Here is a 16,884-nt window from a genome sequence, read left to right as displayed (position 1 = left end):
AATGTAACATTGATTCTCTAGTTTTTTCCAACATATATACTTTTTTTACTACCAAAAGTATTCTCATATGTTTGGATAAGGAACTAACTTTCGGGATTTGTGGCTGCTCCTCTCAACAAGTGGGACTCCCAACATATATACATTATTTACAATATATATATAGCTATATATCATTTCATATGTTAAATTAACGTAAAATATTAAGAAAATTTTATTTTTATGAATTATATTTAATCAGTTCAAGAGTCAGTTTCAAGTTTAAAAATTGTCTCAGTCAATAATTAGGATCAGGTTAACTTCATATATAAGATCGAGTTCAAATAAATTACCCTAAGGTCGATTAAGGGACACACCTCTAATATTTTAGATTGTTTTTTCACCCGCAAATGCTTACGTTTAGTGCATTATAAAAAAATATTGGAAAATGTGACCATGATGTTATTGTGAATACCCAAAATCTAAATATTGGTACCATAATTACTATTGTGGGGTATAATTTGAAACATTCTTCTAGTCCTTATCCCCTTTTCTTATTGTTTCTCCAATACCAACAACTACCATAACCAAAAACAAAAATTGCACTCTCCTTTGATACATCACAATTAGAGAGTAAAATCTATTTTTAACATGTTTATCAAATACTGATATTAAAAGTTTGATTATGGAACTTAAATCAATTTATTTTTTGGGCCTTTTTTATTTGTAGCCTTGTAGGGTACATTTGGAAAGGAGATTTTATATTTAGTTAAGCAAACTAAATATTTTATTGTAACGGAAACAGTTAGAATTCCTAAGCCACGAAAATCGGAGCCCTAAATTGAAAGAAAGACCCGACCCGAAATCAACCGAATACGAAACCTGATGATGAAACGGTGAAACTCCAAAAAAACTCGACACTCGAAAAACCGAAACCGCATTTCTCATCACCACCATCGATGGCCATCATCACGCGGAAGAGACGGCGCATGATGCTTGAATCACCTCCTCCACCGTCTCCATCGCCGTCGTCTCCACCAACCGTGATCCTCCCGGAGGATCTGATGATCGAGATCCTATCTAGGGTTACGGAGTGCAATCCGTTGCAATTGAGATGCGTGTGCAAGTGGTGGAAATCGCTTGTTTTAGATCCACAATTCGTTAAGAACCACTTGCACAGATCCATCACTGACATCAACGATCTCGCGTCGAAGGCACTAGACGACATGAACGCGTTTGAGTCGCAGCTGAATTTCGCGCCGGAGGCGGTGGCGGAGGAGGTGGAGGAGGAGTTGGAGCGTTCGTTGATGAATGAATTGGATAACATGTTGATGGTTGTTCAATCTTTGAAAGGGAGTTTGGAAACTATAAAGGTTGATGTTCAAGAAATTAGTGATAGGATGAAGTGTTTGCAGAGTTTTCTGCAAATTTATCTCAAAACTGTGATGTAATGTGATTCTCATTGTATGTGCTTTTTGTCTTTTATAAATAACATCATATGTTTTTTTTTGCTTAATTTAAATTTAATAAGATATCACATTGAAGGAATTATGATGCTAGATTAATTGGGTGAATGTAAATAAGAAGTAATAATAATGGTTCATAAATTATAGGTTGATATAAAACCATTGTGTTGTTGCAGGAACAATATAGCAGTTTGTGTTCTTCATGTGTCTTTTCTTTAGGACCAAATTGAACAATTCAATTGACACCCCATTTGAGGTTTTACAAGATTAGTAATAAGCATCATGGTTGCAATGTCCTGATAGAAAGAAGAATTTAGGATTTGTTTGCAAGTTGACTTTTGGAGGGAAAGAAAAGGAAATGAAGGTTTGTGAGTCATGAAATATACTAGTGAGATGACTCTAAAGCCTTCTTTTTCTCTTCTTTCCTCTCTGACACAACTCGCAAACAAACACTTTTAACAAGAAAACTTTTCAATGTTTTATTTTTCTATGTTCAACCGGAAAGGATGTGAAAGTCACTCAGTTGATGATGAGAGGAAGCGAAATGATCATAATCGTTTGGCGAAGAAAGAGAGAACTTCTCCCAACTCCTTCTCGTAGGCTCTAAGGTGGCGATTTGGTGGTGCGATCCAGACATTTTGGTGGTTGTTATTCTCACAGCAGTGCCAGTTTGTGGTTGTGGGTGAGAGGTTTTGCAGCATATATTCATACTTCTGTGTTGCATTGATATCTTGACAAACAATCAAAATCTGGTTCTACTCAATTAAAAAGCTATAATTCAGATAGATAAATAAGCCAAACTTCAAAGATTCTCTATAGGAGAAACCCCATAATCATATCAACAAAACAAACATTATTCAGCAATGTTAATCTTTTATTGACCATTGCTGCTCACTACAAACATAGCCTCTTGATCAAGCACCCATATAAGAATAAACATGATCTGATCAAACAGGTAACTGAAGTACATAACTGTTGCATTTAAATTGGTCGATTCTTCAAACTGTGTATGTCTTAAGTATTGGTTACTGTGCTTGAATTGCTCTTAAGCTAGTTATTGCTCATCCTGAAGTTAAAACTTTTCCTACTTCAGACATACACAGTGATCTTGGCAAAAGATGTAATAGAAGAATGAGAGGAGATAACATGTGATGCACTTAACAAGATGATGTGAAGATTTTGGTGATGAGGACAACTTAATTGTGTGGCATAAAGTGTAAATTAGCTAAATTGTGTAATTCTCTGTTAATCTTCTAAAAGTGTATTGGTTTAAAACATTTTAGAATTAGCAGATATAGAGAGCATGAACATTCATGGCATGCAATTTGAAGCTGGTTATAAAAATAGAATAATTCATTGGTTTGGTTCCACACTTCCGCCTTCAATTTCACTACTCTCATAAGTATAAGAGTAGATTAAACAGTGAATTTTGTAATTAAAAAACTTGCTTCGACAGTTCAATCAATTAAACAGACTACAATCCCATAAACATGTTCCAGTGAGCACTAGTCCAAGCCAGCACATCTTATGGCATATGGAGTGACGCATATTATGGAATAGAAAATGTGAGAGTCAATATATCATTTTTCTTGATTAATATTATTGAAAAAATGTAAGATAAGTTGGACACATGAAAGAAAGAAAGAACAAGAAACTTATGTGGAAGAGAAAGAAATGTTATACTTCATTGACAAGCCTCTTAAATATTATTTTTTAGATGTTATCTTAAACATACTAAAAGTAATACAACATCCTTGTAATGGTGCCTAAACATACTAAAAGTGATTATTTCTATTCTGCAGTGAAGCTATTGCTCTGCTTAAAGATCTTTCATGTTCTCTGCTACTGACAAATTAGAGTGCAACTAAATCATCAATTGAACCACATTCACACTTTAAATTGATGATGCAAATTGCAACATTTAAGAATTTGTTATCAAGAAACTTCTCTAGACTTGAGTCTCTCAAGTTTTTCAGCTGTTTTATAGTAATCAAGGTTGTGCCACCTCAAATTTTGTTTAGTTCAAATGATCAAATATTAGGCATAAGGCATGAAGAACCAAGATACCATAGCTTGCATGGCACAAGGTAGTTGTTGGTCACATAGGATCAACATAAACCAATATCAATACCACTGACCACAAGCTCTTAGTTGAGCAGTTACAACTTTTCATGCCATGTATTGAGGCTTGGCTGCAGTCAATTAGAACCTTCAATCCCATCATCTTCCGCCTTCATTTTTAGAACTCGGGTTTCTTCGAGGATAGCTTGACGCAGCATTCTGAGCTGAAACAGATGGGTTCCTAATCCCCCTCCGTGGTTCAGCCTCTGCCGTCATTGCCACCCCACAGTTGCTGTAACGCGTCACTGAACCGACAACTTTTCCGGGCCTGGCAGCAACACCTGAAAAGACAAGTAAAATCTACTCAATCCAAGCATTTGTTACTTTTTTACAACAAATAGGTGTTAAATGTATACATGAAGGATGAGAATGAAATGTTACCACATTGGCACATTCTGTAATTGATTTTATGGTCATTTCGAGTGAAAGTGCATGTAGATGTGTTAATGTGCATATAGAACAAATAATATGATTACAAAAAATAGGCCAGCAAAAGAATTCGAAAAATTCAACAGCTCTATTTCAGTATTTCTTTTATTATAATTTTTTACTTTCATCCACGCACATACAACTTCTGTCATGTGCTGAATAAAGAAGTACTTATGTGCACACATTCACAGAGAGCATTTTATAGGTTCAAAGAAACAAGCTTAAAGACGTCACAACGCTCTTGAAGAAAACAGAAATGGTAGACAAAGGAGGAAAAAGCAAGGCAAAGTTTGTCATCACACCTTGAACGTTGTGAGGAGCTTGCACACCGGTTCTCCTATCTATGGGTGGTTCCCCAACTTCTTTGATGCAACACTTGGATAGATCATCTGTGACCTCAGTCGTATTTTGTATTTTGTTATCCGAGTACAACACACATGCCCTGCATGTACATCGTCAATCAGCAGAGTTGGCCATTATAAAGCAGATAAACGAATGATTATGTATGACAAGATAAGAAAAACAATAGGCGAGGAAGAAAACAATATTTACCTAAAACAGTAACAAAAAATTAGGATACCTGGGTAATGAAGATGCATGCTGCCTTTCAGGTGGAGCAGCAGTTCCACCTTTGCCGTAATGCTCCTCAAGATATGCAAATTGCTTCTTGAACTGGTCCACAGCACTATCAAAAATAGGAATTAGGGAAAAGGGGGGCTGTTAAACCAAAGGCTGTCTATACTACGTAGATAGGTAACAAAGCCAACCAAAGCCCAATGCATGAGCCTCCAACCTGGTGGAATTAAGGCTCGGTTGTTGTTGTATGCATTCTGAACAATAGTGGTTAAATGCAAATAAAAGAGTATTGGCAATGTAGACTTGTTAATTAATGAATTAAAGTGTAAAACCATAAAGTCTGAATTTATGAATCATTTTTCTGTTTTTCGGAGATAAATTAACATATTTAAATTGTGTTACATGCACCAATACCGTATCTTATCCATCTGGTTCAGTAATAATATCAGGTGAAAGCAATAACCAGATATGTTATGTACAAATTTACAGACTGCAGTAAGTTCTTAAAATAAGGCAAAAGAGAATGATAAGTGAAACTAAATGTGGGTACAGGTTCAGACAATACCTTGGATACATGAAACCTGTTGGCTCTGCTCCCTCTAGAAACTCCTTTAACATCTGCGGGTGGTACTCCAGAATCTCTCGGTATATAAGCTCTCGTACATCTTCCTTCGTTATCCTACGTCTCTCAAATTCAAATTCCATCTTGGTGACTGGCTGAGCAGAAGGTTCTCTCTCAACCTTGGCCAAGCCTTTAAAATACGAATCAGCCAGGGCCTAACATTATTAATATCATACACAAGATGCCCTGTTAAAACCAGATATAACACAGAAAGTGAACTTCGAATGGATGAACATTCAAGATTGAAACCTCTTCAGCAGTAGGACGATCCTTAGCCTCGAATGCCAACATTCTCTGTAATAAACGAAGTGCACGAGGGTCTGCATAAGGAAACTTCTGGGAGAAAGGAATGGGATTCTTCTTACGCATGCTGCTCAAGTATCTCCGAGCTTTCTCATTTCGTACCTGTTAATATACAGACAACGTTGCATTAAGGAACAAAATAAAAACACAAAATTGCTAAATGAAAAGGAAACTTAACTACAGACCCTAGCAATGGCTTCAAGCGACGGTGTTCCAAGAAGATCAGTCATGAGGTCCAGTTGATGGACTACATTCTTCCCAGGGAAAAGAGGTTTTCCAGTTAAAAGTTCTGCGAAAATGCAGCCAATGCTCCATATATCTATAGCTGGTGTATACTGAAAAACAAAAGGTTTGTTAGCATGACCTTAAAATCTTAAATCAAATAACTGAGGTCCTAAGCATCCTAAATGACAATCCAACACAAATTTGTTAAAAAATTTATACTGATGCACATGTATCCCAGTGAAAACTAGTGAGATGAAGAGTAAAAATGATACACAGTTGATAATTGACTGCAGTTGGACAAAAAAACAAACTGCCAAACAATATTTAATGAAGATACCCCAATATTCAGAGGGCACATTGGGTACCTTTGTCATACACGTGCAAATTGCAAATGGGATTTGAGAAATGATTTGGACTTCTGTATTATTATTCAAACTTCTTCATGTAAAAATTAAACATACTCGAAATGAATTGGAAATCCTGGAGCAAATGGTATCAATCTATTAAATTTTGTTTTCCAATTTCTTACGACTCTGTCACATGTTGAAGAAAATAATTTCAACAATCCAATAAATCAACAAAGAAAGTTTTCCCTATTTCCTGACTCTGTATCAATGACATAACCTCATGCAAGCTAAGAAAGTTTAACATTATAAAATCCATTAGCACTGTAATGAATTACTATGTTCTCAAACTATTGATGCTGGCCAATGTTGCAAGCACCCAATTTCTACCTACATCCAATTAAATGAGTTCCCTATTCCGAAAAGGAGAGCAAGCAATATTATCTGTAAAAGTCACTGGCCCAACAACGTGAGTATAACTAGTACTTATAAGCTAAACTTACAAAGCCTATACAAGTCCATACAAATTAATTGGATATTTAAAAGAAAATGCTAAAATATAGACTATTGCGATGAGATCAATATTGTAGAAAACACAATATTCCAAGAGATTTCTGGCATATTTGTTTGAAGGAAAGAAGCCGAAAAGGATCTACTCAAACTTTCAAATATCAAGTAGAGCTGTATAATACATATCAGATAAATAATAAAGAATCTTAAATAATGGTTGTAACATATATCTTACCTTGGAGAAAAAGGATCCACACAACTCAGGAGCCCTATACCACCTTGTTGCAACATAATCCTGTGAGCAAACAAATAGGATTAATTGTTATAAACCGAGAAGAGCTACATCGAATGTGATAGTGTAATGGGAAATGGTTCATACGGTCCAGAATATAGCAGTGGGTGTATCATTAAAAGCCACTCTGGCAAGACCAAAGTCACAAATCTTCAGTTTGCAGTCAGCATTTGCTAAAATGTTTTTTGGCTTTAGATCTCGGTGAAAAACATTTGCTACAAAACCATTAAGGAGTAAAATCAGTCACAATGGTCATAAAACTTAGCAGCTAGTTTTATGAAATAACAAAATTAAATATACAACATCAAGCAATCTAAAGAAAAAACGCTAACGAAATATGAAGATCATGACCTGTGTGTATATACTTCAAGCCACGAAGAAGCTGATAGAGGAAAAACTGGTAATGTTCTGGAGTCAGATCATCATTAGCTTTGATGACTTGATGCAAATCAGATTCCATGAGTTCAAAAACAACATATATATCTTTGAATTCCCTTCTTGAAGGAGGTAACAAAATATGCTTGATCTCCACTATATCTGGATGACGCAAGAGTCTAAGAAGCTTGATTTCTCGAAGAATGCGAGTGGCATCAGAAACATGTTCAAATATGTCATTGATTTTCTTTATTGCGACCTTTTCTCCAGTGTGTGTATCATATGCAGAGCAAACAACACCATAGCTCCCTTTACCAATTACTTCCTCAATTCTGTATCTGTTCCCTTCACCATATTCAGTAAAGAAGTCTACATCCACAGAGGACTGCATAAATACAACAAACCAAACTATTTAGTGAAGATACTAAGCAAAGCAAAAGCCATATATATGGTTTAAATATCAGCAATACACATAAAAGAGTGAAGAAAGGTAGAATGATGTTCCACATTATTATACCAGAAAGCTGCAAGTTCAGTGTCTAACATTTGCATCCATCGGTGCACAACAAACGGTAAAAGTATCTTCTAAGTCTTATAGCTATGAGTATCAACATAGTTGATTAATACATAACACTAATACCACCTAGAGCACATTAGACTTGATCCCTCTCTAACACTAACAATAAAATCATTTATGGAGCTTCAAATCTGACAAGTAGAATTCACGTAGCATAATATAAACTTAAAAGCATGGTTATCATCGTAGTACGATTCTTAGTACATATAATTCATTGTTCATGTATCAAAAATCATGCATTTCACAACAATTTTCTTATTTCCGATAGGAGCAGTTGACAATTGAATCCAAATTTTCTCACTATTTTCGTATCCGTAATAGTGTGAAAAGAAAAGAGGCCCCGGCTAAATCTCCCTCCTCGGTGTGATGCAAAATTGGCATTTGCGGAAATGTTAAGCAAACAAATGAAATAGAGCAAAAAGTATAAGAATAACACCTAAATTTTTTAGTGAAAAAACCTCTTCAAATTAAGTAGTAAAAAAACACAGGACCTGGTCCATAAAATTTCTCCAACAATCCATACACAAATATATACATATGAGTTGAGGAACTTCACCTTTTTTCTCTGATCAGCCATCATCTTGGAAAGAGCATAAAAAGTTATGCACCCTTCAATGATTTAAGCCATTAGGTGCATCCAAGTATCCAACAAAATACCTCTTCTCAACAAGAGAAAAAAAAAAGATAACTTTCAATTCAAACTTGACCAAAACTTCAAAAAGAAAACAGACCCAGCAAAGTTTTGCACAGCTACAATAGAAAAAAGCTAGTATAATAGTTACTAGAATACCACCTTATTAGAATCGAAAAAAGTAGAAAGAGGAACTAAAAAAACAACAATTTGGGGAAGTTTCGAAATGTGACAGATCAAGTTGGAGTGTGAATCCTTGTAAGTTGTTGAACTAAGAATCAGATGAAAAAACTAATCTTGGAGAACCTACTATGGCGAAAATCACTAGCGCCGCTAAAAGGAATGAATAAATATAGAGGCATAAAAAAAGGAACGTGCTTTGAATTTCAGAGCAAAGATAAAAATTCTGAAAATTGGGAAACGAAGAAGAGGGTTGGGAATGAAGATTGGAAGTAGAAAAATATAAACTTTTGGATCTGAGAGAGAGAAAGAGAGAGCATGTAGTTGAAGTTGAAGGAGGTTATTGTGTTCATTAAGTTGAGTTCATAAAAGGGACGAATATGAAGAGAAAAAAATTAAAATAAGAATTGAAAATGACTGTGATTTGAATTGGGGAAACAGTCTTCACCACCCAAAATTTCTACTCTTTTTAATTTATTTTGGATTTAAAATATTATATATTTTGTGTTAGGTAAATAATAATGAAATGGTGTTGGATAAGATCTTATATTCTTATGTGGAAGAGAATGGGTTGAAGTTGTGAGTTGTAATTTCCTTACCATGAGGGTTTAATTAGGAGCACTATGTTTGAAAATTGGATCCATCAACCTTTGGCTTTGGTGTTGGGTAAGAGACATATATCATAGTTTCCAATTTGTCACTCATACATGATACATCCCTAACTCTTATGCTCTTCTTTTTTAACACTCATTCCCTAATTAGAATAGTCAAATACTCTTTTGTTCTAGCTGTTTTTTCTTTATTTGAAATAAATATTGCTATCTAGTATTTTGAAAACTGATCATACTTCAACTAGGAAAATTGATAAATTAGTGTTCATACTGATATATACAATAATTATATTGATTATGTAATTATATTAATTATAACTAATTATACAAGCCAACTTTCATTTAAAATTAATTATTTTTACTAAAATATTGTTGTGGATTATCAACACATAACTAGTACTTTTGTTTATACTTCTAAACCATAATCTTTTATCAAGTTATACTTTTTATTTTAACAAATGATCTAAATAAAAATATTTATTATATTAATTATTAATTTGTCAATGTTAATATATATATATAACTTTCAGTTGTATGTAGTTTAATAAATAAATATATGTTCAACCGTTATACCATACTATAGCGTGAATAGAATAGCCAAGCTAGAACAAACAAGGCCCAGCACAATGTTCCTTAAGCATAACATCATGGTTGAATTTCATTCTTTTCTATGGGGAAAATTTGTATAATTCTGTAGAAACATATGATATTTGAATAATATGAACCATTGAAAGAAAACTATAGTTTAATCACAAATCTTCTAACTGCATTTGGTCATGATCATCATTAGTTTTATTTACAGCATAAGACAACATATTTATTTATAGTTGAAAATAGGTATAATTCTGTTGCTAGTTATTTAAATATTCTTAAAATTTTCACTTCCGAAGGGTTTGAACTTTGAAGGTACATTCTAAACATATACCCTTTGTAATTTATTTGATCCTCAGCCGTTAAAACAATCAAGCAATGAATTTGATATAAGAAAAATAATGAAGAAAACACATTAATTATACTGAAAATACAAAACTGTTTTTTGCAAACAAAACAAAGCACACCAGAAAGAAATCTCCTGCTATGCTATACTTAATATTAATCCGGGATTAGCACATTGTCCATTATAACCTGAATCTCAAAAACTGAAATCAATGCAATCTTGAATGTTAAAAAAGAAAACTAATAGAAGAAACCCAGAACTTTTCCACCAACATTCTTTCTCCTTGCCTCTTCATGATCCATGATGCCAGCAGAGGTTGTCAACACAATATATCCAAACTGCATCATTTATGTAATGTCAAATAAGGGGCAACAAATTTTAGGAAACATGATTACATAAGAAAAGCACACACAGAAGAAACATTATTCCATAAATTTGTATTGTGATACAGATATCAGGTAATAGTTCAATCATGGCAATATTACAGGAATACCCTTGGTACGTACCCGACACATACCAATACAGAATTAATGTTCTATAACATATACAGCACCACTTAAGTATATTCAATAAAAAAATTAATCCAAAAAGAAACATGGTAACAATATATTACATATTGAACATAATCATCATGGAAAGTTTTCATATATTCAGACTTTTCTTGCTTAAATAATTATAATTATGGCATGCAATTAAAATCTCTCAAATTTTTACCAATGAGTGGAAGATCGAACAAAAAATGAGGTCCTTAGAATTTGATCTATGACAAATAGAGTGGGAAGAATGCAACACAAGGAAATTCATTTCCAACTAGGTTATGGTCTATCAAGTGAAATATGGTTTGAAGCTGACCTGTCTTGAGGGGAGCAGCCTAGCAGTCCAACCTTCAATCTCTTTGACACCGACATCGAAACGTGGACTAATAACCCCACATTTGTTGAGTCTACCATTCAATTCAACCACAATTTTTCCAGCCCTGTGGTCATCAACATACTCAAACTCTCCGATGTACCCTAGAAATAACGAGAATATACAGAATCAATGTAATAACAAAATAATAATTATGATGACAAGACAACACAGTAATCAAAATTACATTCAAACAAAAGAAGACATAAATACCATGCTTCTGCATCACAATAAGGAACTTGATGATCACTTTTGAAGAAGGCCTAATCATGACCTGGCGCTTGCCGCGCTTCTCAGCATTGTACATGCTCTTCAGTGCATCATTCAAGACACTAACCCTCACCATTTTCACTGTTACAAATTTCACAAGAATTAATCACACTAATATAAACCAATGTTGTTCATATAAAAAATAATGCAAAACAAGTTTTCAGTTACGTAAAATCGAAACAAATCTTAACAGATCCTAATCCCTAGCATGCTAGCTTTTGAACCAACTCAAAACAATGGAGAAAAAAAATACCAAATTCACGTGAAAGACTAAATTTTTCGAATAGGGTTTTCTTCAATTACTGATAGAACATACAGTTAAAGAATGAAACGCCAATCTATAGTCCAAAAAGGTATCTAGGTCAATAAGTGAATCAAAAATTATAAGACAACAAGGAAGATAAATCAAATCAAGGAAAACCAGAAGATTCCAAGCTATGATACTATGATAGCATAGAAGATCTTACCAAGCTAGAAGATTGGAAGCTTCAAAAATGGCGAGGCTGCTGAAGAATGATGACTATGTAGAGTGAGAGGGTATAAAACGATGCCGTCTGTGTTTAGGGTTTTAGAACAATCAGATTTTGGGCCCTAACGGGCTTCTTCTATTCCACTTTTTTGTTTTCAGCCCTTACTCTTATAAAATTGCCGAATGCTATACAATTTGTAAAATGGATACATAAATTACGCTTATACACACATTTTTTTATTGACATGTTGTTCCTCTCATATTATAAGCTTTCCTTGGCAATCCAAAAATCTAATCTACAACGATCATATAGATAAATAAATAATTTATTGTGAATAAGATTTTTGCTTCTGACCTTGATAAGGTTTTGATGAAGACATCAACATTACTAAAAAGAAGAAAAGGAAGATTACTTACTTGTGAAGACCAAGAAGATTAAAGCTTCAAGAAAATTTGTCTAAGTCTAAATAGGTACTTCTATCGTATACTCTTTAATATACTAAAATAGTAATGCTCAAAATATTTTAAAAGGAATTGAAACATTTCAAGTTTTAAATGAAAACATTCAAAATATTATGTAACAAGTTAGTGAAATTTGAGTAACAGGTTACATGAATGAGAATCAGTTATCCAACAATAGTTAAATTGGAGTAACCGATTACTCAAATTTGAGTAACCGATTACTCTAAATGAATTTCAAATTCAATGTTGGACAGAGAGTTTGAGTAACCAATTACTCAAGTTAATAACCAATTACAAAATGTAGTTTTTTTAAAATGTCATGTTTGGGTAACCGATTAACCACTTGTTGTAATCGGTTACTAAGACTAAGAGTTGTTACATCAGTTTTTTATATTTGAAACTCAAGGGTTTTCATCCCAGACGAAATGTCTTTATTCCAAACAATTCCTACTCCTTCATAAAGGCACAATGATTGATTGGAAAACCTATTTAAAGTCATTAGAACTCACAATGAAAATAACTCTTTGAACAATTCTTTCATAACTCTTTCACACTTTTCTCACAACTTTCCTACACTTTTCTGAAATAGTTTTTTCACTTCTAGCAACTTGGACTCAAACTTTCAAAGTTATTTTTCTGTGTTGCTCGAAGTAAAGAATTTCAAAGTTTTGTAAACTTAAAAGAACATTATTTACTTAGTATACAAAAGAGTTGATTAGATTGCAAGTGTAAAGACAATTCAAGTGAATAGAAAGGGGATAGAGTTACTTGGAAATGTATTTTCCAATGTGATAAGTATTAGTGAGTGTGTAAGATACATAGAGATATCGAGGTGAGATGTTGTAATTACAACTCATAATATTTAATGGAAAATCTCTTGTGCTGCAAGAGTACTAGACGTAGCCTTCGGTGGACAAGAAGGTGAACCAGTATAAATTTTTTGTATACTCTCTTACCTATTTGATTTATTCTTGTTTATTTTCTACAATATTATCCGCTGCACTTTAACTTTTCATTTTGCAAAAAAAATGGTCATAATTTATAGTCAACTAATTCACTCATCTCTTAGTTGCAATATCAGTCTTACATTTCTAACTTGGATATAGTTCCAAATTCCAAGACCACATGGAAAAGTGACTACAAATTTTGAGCATTAACATGTACATTTATATTTTTGATGCTATTAATTAAGATTAAAATTTTATTAAAATTAAAATTTTAATATATTATAAATATTTTATTGGTTGTATCATAGATACATCTTCCCAAAAGTTTTACTAAGAATATGTTTATCTAACAATTTTGTTAGACCCTATGGATGAAATGATAATAAAAATCACAAATACTACCTAGGTAACTTATTCAATAATCATGAAGACAAGACACAAACCATGAACACACCACCGAAATATTGAAGTAAAAGAAGAGACAAATTATGAATATAACACAATACAAATTTAAACAACTCTTTAATGATATGCTGAAGATAAAATCACAAATCCTAAACACAGAAGCCAAAGACAAATGATGTTTATTCCAAGACTCTTTAGCATTGTATTCTTTCATTAATCAAAGTTCAATCACTTTAAACAACCAGATTTCTGTTCACACTTGATTTCAGTAACAGACATCTTTTGTTGTACAAACAATGTTCACTTGACATGTTTGATAAACCAATTCAACATGTCCTGATGAGCCTCTTCTGCACTTTTAACAGCTGCTTCATCATCAACATTGTACCGCACTGTCCATCCATGACTCACACCAGGGTATATCTTCACAAAGCTCTTTAACTGATTAAAAAAAAAAGCATAAGCAACTTGGAGTCAATAGTGCACCTATGGATATTTTCACCAAGTTAAAAATCCGAACCGTGGGTACCCGTAAAAATACCCGCAATGAGTAACAGCAAAAATAGCTTAGGGGTGAGAACGAGTTTTATGATACCCGTTCCGTAGGTACTCGCGGATTTATATATTTAGTTTTTAATTAAATTTATATATATTTATCATTATTTTAATATTATATATCATATATTTTATTATTATTTCATAATAAATTACACATATTTGATTATGATCACAAATTTATCAAATATATATCATATTATTCATATAATAATTATTTTATATATTAATTATTACAAATTATATAAATATATAATTAAAATAAAAAACTCGTTGAGTACCCACAAATATCCACTATCCGCACGGGTACTCGCAAATATTGTGGGTTTGGGAACGGAAAAGCACTACCCGCGCCCGCCTGCACCCGTTGCCATTCCTATGCACGAGGCTCCTACTTAGTGGAGGATGAGTAGGGTAATATATGCAACCTTACCGCTCTAATTAGAGAGACTTTTTCCATAATTTGAACATACGACTAAGCAACAACAGTTCTGTTGTGCTAAACTCACCCTCTTGATGTTTTGACTAAGGTAGTTATAGAAATTTGAGGATGTGATGGCACTCCTTTTCTAGAGAAGATTAAATTTATTTGCACCAGAAAAATTTTTATAGCTCAAATATTGAGAATAATTGTGATGCAATTATGCTTGTCAATTTTCTAAGACTAATAAATCTTAAACATCATGATATAGCAGTTATGAAGAGAGTGTGTTTGATTTGTTTTCTATTTTCATTTTCAGCTAACATGCTTTTATTAGTGACTAGTAATTACAAAAATATCATGACATTATCTCATTTGTTAGTTTGATTATTAATATCTTTAAACTTTGGATAAAAAATAGTGAACATAATTTCTTTCCTATTTTAACCATTTCTGCATAGTAAACAAACCAAATATCATCATAAAAGAAATCTAATCAGAAGAAGCAACAAAGGATTAACTAAGAATTTCTTACCTCTGATTTTGCAGACAACAACTCCTCAATTTGCTTCAACTTTGTTGGTGGGAAATGAGTGTCAATTTCAGCTCCCAATATTGCAAGAGGAACACTAACCTCTGATCATAGTAAATAAAGTTTGTCAATAATTGCTGTAATAATGTCCAAGCACAAAGCCGAAAAGCGCTAATTTACCATTAAGTTCATCATCTGTGACTGGTCCAGGATGCAGAATAACTGCAGCCTGAATATCACTAGAACTTGAAAGTGCCAATTTTACAACCACAACCCCTGAAACAAATCAATGAGCCTAATAAGTTAAACTATGCCGCCTCCGTTATCGTTAGAGAATGTTTTGCAAATGATAACGATAATGAAGTTGCGTAAGTAGAAAAATGTGTCACCTCCCCAGCAGAAACCTGCAGCCCCTATAGCTGTAACACCTTTACTCTTTAGAGCAGCAATTAGAGGTTTGGTATCTTCACTTGCCTTATCCTATAAGGAAAATAAAATGTTCAACATTTTTGCATAAACATGTTATAATAGTAAAACCGTAGGCAGATCAACAAGTGATTAGGCTTAATGCTCTGATATGTAAAGAATCGGATATTGAAAAGCAAACGAAATTTAATCCGTGAAAAGGAAACTAACCGGTCCATGTGCCTTACGCCATGAATCTCGATCGAATTGAGGATTTTCAAGATCGGCGTAGTCACCATAGAGAAGATCGGGAACAACAACCAAGAATCCAGCTGCAGCCACTTTGTCCGCGAGTTTCCTTTATAGTAAGGGAATGTCAAAGCTAATTGCAAATCATTTCAGAGGCAGTAAATTTGATGCAGCAATGAAACCTAATAGAATCTAACTTGAGAGGCTTGTCACATAAAACTTTACCATTCCTTACAATGAAATAGTTAGAAGCTTCAACTTCTATCAATTTTATGGCACCATGTAAGTTCAACTACTTCAAAATTAAGGTAAACTACACAAACCATCGCAAGATTTTATTGATACAAGCCTACACTCACCACTAATTGGATTAGTTATCATGTCAAAAACCTCAAAGATGATTTTTTTAATTTATCCAAAAAATCATGCATCCTCAATATACAATTCTATGAGATTTAATATTACATAAGATGGTACAAAGGAAGCATTAGAATGAAAATTTCAGTTACCTTAGATTTGGTGTTTCATACCCTGAAATGATTTCAAAACAACTTGTAAGATTCAGATTACAAAGTATATGAAAAATGAAATGGGTTTTCCATGAATCTTGAAAAATCTAAACTTTGATTGGAGATTACCAAATACATCAGAAATAAGGATAAGTGCTGATTTGGAATCAGAAGGTCCAGTGACATAGGATTTAAGACCTCCAAATTGTTGGGTAGTGCCTGCTAGATCAATAACTGAGTTCAAGTTTGGTGGATTCTCAAAGCACTGAGGACTAGACATGTCTAAGATGATGAGTTGTGTAGTGCAATTCTCTCACCTTTGTGTCTCAGTTTATAAGTGGTTGAGTATTTGACTTACACATATTTTTTATATAAGTTAGTATGATATATATTAAAAAAATGTCATCCTTCATTTATAATTATTATTGATTCTTCAAAAATAAAAAGAGAAAAAGATGTATATACTGACCGTGTATAAATTTTATACACTGATTGTATCATCATCATTGATTTTTAATTAATGTTGACTTTTCTGAAAGGTAATCCAAATGAACGGTTGATGATGAAATGCATGTG

General features: G+C 33.2%; 4 protein-coding genes across 8 annotated transcripts; 1 reads left to right on the top strand and 3 right to left on the bottom strand.

The window, feature by feature from the left end:
- On the top strand, positions 777 to 1,492 carry LOC109345309 (putative F-box protein At3g17265). The gene has a single exon (XM_019584232.1). The coding sequence runs from the start codon at positions 936 to 938 to the stop codon at positions 1,425 to 1,427; it is 492 nt and encodes a 163-aa protein (XP_019439777.1). The 5' UTR covers positions 777 to 935; the 3' UTR covers positions 1,428 to 1,492.
- Positions 3,308 to 8,503, bottom strand: LOC109345305 (mitogen-activated protein kinase 16-like). 2 transcript variants are annotated; one of them, XM_019584227.1, is made up of 11 exons: positions 8,373 to 8,503; positions 7,216 to 7,624; positions 6,952 to 7,079; positions 6,808 to 6,867; positions 5,679 to 5,828; positions 5,440 to 5,595; positions 5,134 to 5,345; positions 4,573 to 4,677; positions 4,295 to 4,434; positions 3,628 to 3,844; positions 3,308 to 3,554 (listed from the first exon to the last, which is right to left on the bottom strand). In XM_019584227.1, the coding sequence occupies exons 1-10, from the start codon at positions 8,394 to 8,396 to the stop codon at positions 3,663 to 3,665; spliced, it is 1,566 nt and encodes a 521-aa protein (XP_019439772.1). In that variant the 5' UTR covers positions 8,397 to 8,503; the 3' UTR covers positions 3,308 to 3,554; positions 3,628 to 3,662. The 2 variants fall into 2 exon arrangements, with proteins under 2 accessions (XP_019439772.1, XP_019439771.1); XM_019584226.1 differs by having other exon boundaries at positions 3,308 to 3,844.
- LOC109345306 (endo-1,3;1,4-beta-D-glucanase-like) lies at positions 8,555 to 16,665 on the bottom strand. Of its 3 annotated transcripts, XR_002107408.1 has the most exons (8): positions 16,438 to 16,663; positions 16,309 to 16,330; positions 15,782 to 15,908; positions 15,535 to 15,625; positions 15,326 to 15,421; positions 15,149 to 15,249; positions 13,862 to 14,078; positions 13,673 to 13,806 (listed from the first exon to the last, which is right to left on the bottom strand). XR_002107408.1 is itself a non-coding variant. In XM_019584229.1 (7 exons), exons 1-7 carry the CDS (start codon positions 16,586 to 16,588, stop codon positions 8,614 to 8,616), a joined length of 693 nt encoding a protein of 230 aa, XP_019439774.1. In that variant the 5' UTR covers positions 16,589 to 16,665; the 3' UTR covers positions 8,555 to 8,613. The 3 variants fall into 3 exon arrangements, 2 of the variants coding, with proteins under 2 accessions (XP_019439774.1, XP_019439773.1); XM_019584229.1 differs by lacking the exons at positions 13,673 to 13,806; positions 13,862 to 14,078 and adding an exon at positions 8,555 to 8,718 and having other exon boundaries at positions 16,438 to 16,665; XM_019584228.1 differs by having other exon boundaries at positions 13,676 to 14,078.
- On the bottom strand, positions 10,229 to 12,279 carry LOC109345307 (40S ribosomal protein S15a-1-like). 2 transcript variants are annotated; one of them, XM_019584231.1, is made up of 4 exons: positions 12,251 to 12,279; positions 11,298 to 11,435; positions 11,028 to 11,188; positions 10,229 to 10,513 (listed from the first exon to the last, which is right to left on the bottom strand). In XM_019584231.1, the coding sequence occupies exons 2-4, from the start codon at positions 11,428 to 11,430 to the stop codon at positions 10,415 to 10,417; spliced, it is 393 nt and encodes a 130-aa protein (XP_019439776.1). In that variant the 5' UTR covers positions 11,431 to 11,435; positions 12,251 to 12,279; the 3' UTR covers positions 10,229 to 10,414. The 2 variants fall into 2 exon arrangements, with proteins under 2 accessions (XP_019439776.1, XP_019439775.1); XM_019584230.1 differs by lacking the exon at positions 12,251 to 12,279 and adding an exon at positions 11,822 to 11,951.

The sequence above is a fragment of the Lupinus angustifolius genome, chromosome LG04 (assembly GCF_001865875.1).
Source record: "Lupinus angustifolius cultivar Tanjil chromosome LG04, LupAngTanjil_v1.0, whole genome shotgun sequence".
NCBI classification, from domain to species: domain Eukaryota; kingdom Viridiplantae; phylum Streptophyta; class Magnoliopsida; order Fabales; family Fabaceae; genus Lupinus; species Lupinus angustifolius.
This window is presented reverse-complemented; position numbering and strand designations above follow the sequence as displayed.

Bases quoted from the DNA above. Each gene is read 5' to 3' on its own strand.
- LOC109345306 (XM_019584228.1), bottom strand. From the start codon at position 16,588: ATGTCTAGTCCTCAGTGCTTTGAGAATCCACCAAACTTGAACTCAGTT. The intron at 15,909-16,308 runs GTAACTGAAATT...CTTACTATAAAG, and splicing joins TATGAAACACCAAATCTAAG to GAAACTCGCGGACAAAGTGG. The intron at 15,422-15,534 runs GTGACACATTTT...GATTTGTTTCAG, and splicing joins TGCAGGTTTCTGCTGGGGAG to GGGTTGTGGTTGTAAAATTG.
- LOC109345309 (XM_019584232.1), top strand. From the start codon at position 936: ATGGCCATCATCACGCGGAAGAGACGGCGCATGATGCTTGAATCACCT.
- LOC109345307 (XM_019584231.1), bottom strand. From the start codon at position 11,430: ATGGTGAGGGTTAGTGTCTTGAATGATGCACTGAAGAGCATGTACAAT. The intron at 11,189-11,297 runs GTATTTATGTCT...CGTTATTTCTAG, and splicing joins TATTGTGATGCAGAAGCATG to GGTACATCGGAGAGTTTGAG. The intron at 10,514-11,027 runs GTCAGCTTCAAA...TAAATGATGCAG, and splicing joins GGCTGCTCCCCTCAAGACAG to TTTGGATATATTGTGTTGAC.
- LOC109345305 (XM_019584226.1), bottom strand. From the start codon at position 8,396: ATGATGGCTGATCAGAGAAAAAAG. The intron at 7,080-7,215 runs GTCATGATCTTC...ATGGTTTTGTAG, and splicing joins CTTGAAGTATATACACACAG to CAAATGTTTTTCACCGAGAT. The intron at 5,829-6,807 runs GTAAGATATATG...TTTGTTTTTCAG, and splicing joins GTGGATCCTTTTTCTCCAAG to TATACACCAGCTATAGATAT.